At 42.8% G+C, this 6,000-nt stretch overlaps 1 protein-coding gene across 1 annotated transcript in view; it reads right to left on the reverse strand.

The window, feature by feature from the left end:
• Positions 1-6,000, reverse strand: part of CDHR1 (cadherin related family member 1) — a 54,318-nt gene that overhangs the window by 23,135 nt on the left and 25,183 nt on the right. Inside the window, exons 10-12 of the mRNA XM_081190999.1 lie at positions 5,806-5,906; positions 4,825-5,028; positions 1,748-1,900 (exon numbers count right to left, since the gene is read on the reverse strand). Of these exons, the coding sequence (XP_081047125.1) occupies positions 1,748-1,900; positions 4,825-5,028; positions 5,806-5,906 (458 nt within the window). The remainder of the gene's footprint in view (positions 1-1,747; positions 1,901-4,824; positions 5,029-5,805; positions 5,907-6,000) is intronic.

Below are 6,000 nucleotides of genomic sequence, written 5' to 3' on the forward strand. Positions count from 1 at the left end.
TTCCCTCCGGTAAGAATAATCAAATATCGGGGACCGGCATAAAACAAAGGTTATCTAAAATTAGCTTTGTATAATCCATTGCTCTTGGATGAAAATACCAGGTCTGCTATCTTAGATATGTCAGATAACGAACCATTGGAGGCAACACTGACACCACAAAACATTTTGAATGTACAATTTCATGTGGAAATCTGGTCTCCAATCAAGTTACATGTCTTTAGGTGCCAGGCAAAAACATTCCACTTCTCCCAGGCCTGTGACCAATTAAACAATTTATGGCAAACTGTGTGTGGCAGGGTTGGGGTGTTATTGCTTTTGCTTGTGAGTATGTTTTGCATTTTTGTGTTTTTATATCATAAATTGCATTGTGTTCCTCGGATGAATGGCAGTAAATAAGTAATAATAATAATAATAATAATAATAATAATAATAATAATAATAATAATGTCAGTGGAGAACTCTCTACTGGCACCCACGGTGAATGCATCTCTGCCTTCCTTTGTTGCCAATGAATTTGGAATTTATAAAAGGGCTTTAAAATGTTGTATAAAAGCCCTTTGCTGTTTATCTTCAATCACTTGCAAACAACAATAACAACAACAACAACCATTTTTCAGAGACAAAGTGTACAATTTATCAAGTAAAAAGAAACACACACTTTTCTCTTTTAATTACTTCCTTTGGTGTTTACAGCGGTGCTCTTAATCATGCTGAATTCTATTAGTATTCATGAGGCCACGCTTTGTAATTTCCTTACCATGCATACTTGGGCAGTGCTTTATAACCTTCTGAGAATTTTCTAGTTGTAACAGGAATAATTATAGGTTGTGTTCCATGTGCACCTCTTGGATGAAACACCCCATGAAATAAACACCCAAGGGCCTTGACAGGGCTCAAAAGGAGCACACAGTCATCAAATCCAGCCCTCTCCCATGAGGCAGAAATATCCACACCTCCCTCCCTCTGAGATTTACCCACACAAGCCAGAACACTGTATGCCGCAAACAGAGAGGTCAAACAAGTCGTAAATAAGACAGCAAGATACTTGCAAATCGCGTAGGTTGAGGTGGCTCTTGCAAATGAGCCAAGGGACACACTTCGGAAGGGCTTCTATAATTTTAGCCGCATTAAAAACTATTTTGGGGGCGTTTATTGTTTGTTTACAGATAGTTGCCTTGGTGATGTTATCTTGCGTCTATTGAAGTAGCTGTTGCATCACCACCTGGTTTATTTTTTTCAGTATATATGATATGCAGTGTTTTTTCCTTAAAAAATATTTTTAGGGGTAGTCTCATTTTGACTCAAGAAAATCACCATTTTGTAGTTCAAATTGGGGAAAATAAATACAGTAAATGGACAAATGGACAAAGATTCACAGAATGTTTAGGGGTATGCGTACCCCTGTGTCCTCCCAGGAAAAAAAGCACTGTATATATGACATCTCAAGATTCTATGCTGCAGCTTTAACCCTTTGCGTAGTATTTTGGATGCAGGATTCCCCCACGCGCCCCCCCGGTCGCCATTCCAATCCTCCTTCAGGAATTGGAGGGCAATTTTCTGAAGGAGGAAGCCTGCTGTAAACCCACAGAGGCTTCCTGCACATTTTAGAACAGGGTTCTAAAATACCGAGGGAGAGTCAGCCAGGGCAAGAGACTCCCCGCTTCAGAAGATTGTGCTCCAGCTCATGATGAATGATCGGAACGGCAATGCAGGAATGAAGTTAGCACGAAGGCAGAAGTTACAATACCTTGAAGGTGAAGACCTGGAACTTTTCGTAGTCAATGGCAGCTGAGTTTTCTACGATGATTGTGACCTGCGCTTCATTCAGCACAGTCTGAGGGACAACGCGGAAAATGCCGCCTGGCCCGACAAGCCGGAGGTTGAATTTTGCATTCGCCCCCTGTGAAGAAAGAGCCGGCATTAAAAAATAAATGACAAATGTATCATAGCATATAACCCAGTACTGTTGATTTCCTTACAGAAGAGACACATGTGTGTGTGTGTAGGTGTAAAAAAATCCTAGTCTTCCCGCAATAAATGTGGGAGTAGTGGGATCAATATTGGTAGTTCTATCCTTGACATAAATGGCCAGCTATCCATCTCTGCACAGTAAATGGAAAATATGCTTGCATAAGCGAACATGCGGAGGTCCTGCATTCACAACCAGGAACTCTGCTGTTATCATGAAACCCTGTACAACATGTAGAAATTGGGGGATTGAGTCAGCATTTCCTTTTCCACATGTGGGGGAGAGAATGAGAGGAGAGGGCAGGAACGACTGCTTAGTATCTTCAGTTCAGCAGCTACTGGATGAGAGAGAACTAAGAGGCTTTCTGAAGTAATCTCCCCAAGCTTTGGCTCACAAGACATCGGTGGTTTTGATAAAAATAGATTTGGGAGCTTGCCTATTCCTCTAGTCACACTGGAAGAGCACCTAGTTTAGGTTGGCTAAGTGTGAGAATAATCTGGAAGGTAGACTCTGAGATGCTGAACATTCAGAATGACCCGATTACCTAAATATGGGTCATTTTAGGTACAAGGTACACCTCCATATACTTTGACCAGAGGCGTGCTTGAATATTATCCCTCCTTCTGCTAAGAAAGTACTGGGAGTGGCCTTAGGTTGGTGGCACAGGTCTTTTTATTATTATTCCAGATTAATATGGTTGCTGCTCTGGAAATAAGTCATTACACCTTTCTGAGAGACAGGTGGCAGGCAGGTGTGGGGGACTCCCTGGTCCTGAATGGGGTATCTGTGCCCCTGAAGGACCAGGTGTGCAGCCTGGGAATCATTTTGGACTCACAGCTGTCCATGGAGGTGCAGGTCGATTCTGTGTCCAGGGCAGCTGTCTACCAGCTCCATCTGGTACTCAGGCTGAGACCCTACCTGCCCGCAGACTGTCTCGCCAGAGTGGTGCATGCTCTAGTTATCTCCTGCTTGCACTACTACATGGGGCTACCTTTGAAGGTGACCTGGAAACTACAAGTAATCCAGAATGCGGCAGCTAGACTGTTGACTGGGAGTGGCCACTGAGACCATATCACACCAGTCCTTAAAGACCTACATTGGCTCCTAGTACGTTTCCGAGCACAATTCAAAGTGTTGATGCCGACCTTTAAAGCCGTAAACGGCCTTGGTCCAGTACACCTGAAGGAGCGTCTCCACCTCCATTGTTCAGCCCAGACACTGAGGCCCAGCTCCGAGGGCCTTCTGGTGGTTCCCTCACTATGAGAATTGAAGCTACAGGGAACCAAGCAGAGGGCCTTCTTGGTAGTGGCGCCTACCCTGTGAACACCCTTCCATCAGATGTCAAGGAAATGAACAACTATCTGACTTTTAGAAGACATCTGAAGGCAGCCCTCTTTGGGGAAGTTTTTAATATTTGATGTTTTATTGTGCTTTTAATTCTGTTGAGAGCTACCCAGAGTGGCTGGGGTATAAATAATAATAATAATAATAATAATAATAATAATAATAATAATAATAATAATGCTACTACTATATGGTCTGCCTTGCATCCTATTGGCTAGCCTGATGCCCTCATGTGTAGTAGACAATGCACACTGGTTGGGGCCAGTGAGTGCTGCTAAACTTTCCCCTGAACATCCAAAGACTGCTCCAGTGAGGAACAAACAGGTGCAAGTGGAACCAGAGATCAATTTTGGGTAGGGACTGGAAATATAAATATAAATTAAAAAGCAATCTTGAAGCTCAACAGAAAATCGCATGGTTTCCTTGTGATAGGAAGGGGAGTAGAACATAGCAAACAAAAGATCTGTGCAAAATATACTGGCCGTGACAACTTTTGGCTGGTCTCTGCTTGCTCCGTAATATTAGTAAGCGGTTAATTTAAATTTTGCTGCCTTCTGCAACTGCCGAAGTAGCAATTACTTATCCTTTTGCAGCAAGCTGGCAGGGAACCTGCTGACTTTTATATAGAGCAGAATGCAACCATGTTAGCACAACACTGAGTATATGCTACATGTTGATGGACTAGATTTTCTTTTCAATAATTGCAGTCCTTTCATGTGTATTAAACTTTCAGGCCTCAACTTTTCCTCTCCGGTTAGCTCAGGTGGAAGCTATTACAGAGGTTTCCTTAGCAACCTTTGCCATAGTTTCCACATAAAATAAACTGTACTGAACCTAAAGGAATCCCATTCCTCTGGTTAAAGAATACTGCACTCACTGCATATGGGATAGAGTGCTTATTTTTCAAAATAAGGCTCTAGTAGAGTAGCTTTCACAATGCTCCAGAAAGACCAGGACCAGAATTACTATTTTTTAAAATAAAAACTAAAAACTACGTGGGGAAGCACAGAATATTATCTCCATCGGCTGATGAAATAAATCAGCAATAATGCAATAAAGAAAGGGCACGACCCAGTCAAACTAAGAGGACAAGGCTTGCTGAATCAAACAAAATATTCATCCATTAACAGCATTTCGTTTCAAGGACACAAATGTCATATGCCCCTGGAAATCAAGCAGGACAAGAAGACAGTGGATTGTTGGCTGTCACCACCTAGTTTTCAGTGCTGTGATACTTAAAACAAAAGGTTTATGGAATCAAGGCCAGCCCACCCATGAGGCAAGATGAGGCAACTGCCTCAGGTGGTAGGATCCACAGGGGCAGCAGATCCTGGTGTAGATCTTTATGCCCCCACCCCCCGATCTTCCCTGGCAGGGAGGAAGCATTTTGTGGTTTGCCTCAAGTGCGAAAATGTCTTGGGCTGGCCCAGAATGGAGGTATAAGAGAGAGGCAAAAAAGGAGAGATAAACAAAACAACAACAAACAAAAAAACCAAAAACACCACACTGGCCTGATCTGAATCATTGACGGTAATTTTGAGGCCTCTCAGAATCTCGCCCTCCGGCGGATGCTCATACATTGTGAGTTCAAATCGGTTCTGTGGCCCGTTTTCTCCGTAAAACGTTGGCGGGTGGTTGTTGAGGTCCACAACTCGTATGGTTGCAGTGGCAAAGGCATGAGCAGTCGCCTCACCCTCCGGGCTGATTTCGGAAGCCTGTAGTGAACAAGAAATGGATTTGCATGGGCTTTCCCTCCTGCTTACGATGCTTCATCCGACATGCAATTCCAGAGTTTGATCATATCAGTATCTTCTGCTGGTTGCACTACCAGCTCTTCACCATTCGCCTCAGGGCTGACTAGAGGTGAAAGGTCGAGATTCGACTTCCCACAGCCCCAGCCTTGCACGGTGTTAAGCATACTTAGCTAAAATGAGGAACTGTCAGCTCTGTGTACAGTTGCCCTATATATTAGAGCATATTCCTGACAATGAAATACTTCTCAAGTTCAGACCTACTCTGACCATTTGGTCCTCCTGGACAGAAGGAACTCCAGTAGGCTTGCTGACCAACAAGGACTTCCTAGTTCTGGTATGTTTCTGTGCATTCCTCCCTGACGCTTGGCTTAGTCCCTTGGCTTAGAGTCTCTGGTGCAAATCTGACAGCTTAACCTATGGTTTAGCCATAACACATACTACATATGTGAACAAATTTGCATAACTTGAATAATGCATTCCTATCAATCCTATTAAACTGTCTGGTTACCTAGTTAAAGAATCCAGATCTTTTCTCTTTCACATACCAGACCCTTTGGGTAGAGTTGGCATTGACAGAGAAAATTGTTTTTAAAAAATGGTATAGCAGAAAGCAGCAATATGCATCAATTCTCCTATGTAAAGAGGGCACTACATTTTCAGTAGTTGAAATTCAGCACACTGCAGATCCATCAGAAGTGGTAAGGGGAAACATTTATAGCAGGAGAGTAAGACAAATACCTGAATTTTCAGTTCATATACTTCTTTCTTCAGCTGATTTGGGCTTTTAATAACAGAAATAGCTCCAGTTGCGTTATTTATTTCAAATGAGCCTTCACTTCCTGTTACAAAACAGAAATATACCTATCAAATTTTCTAGCCCCCTCAAAAAGAATCTGCTTCAATCCAGTTGCAGTCAGAGGTAACTAGTTGTGC

The sequence above is a fragment of the Podarcis bocagei genome (genome assembly GCF_964188305.1).
Source record: "Podarcis bocagei genome assembly, chromosome: 4".
NCBI classification, from domain to species: domain Eukaryota; kingdom Metazoa; phylum Chordata; class Lepidosauria; order Squamata; family Lacertidae; genus Podarcis; species Podarcis bocagei.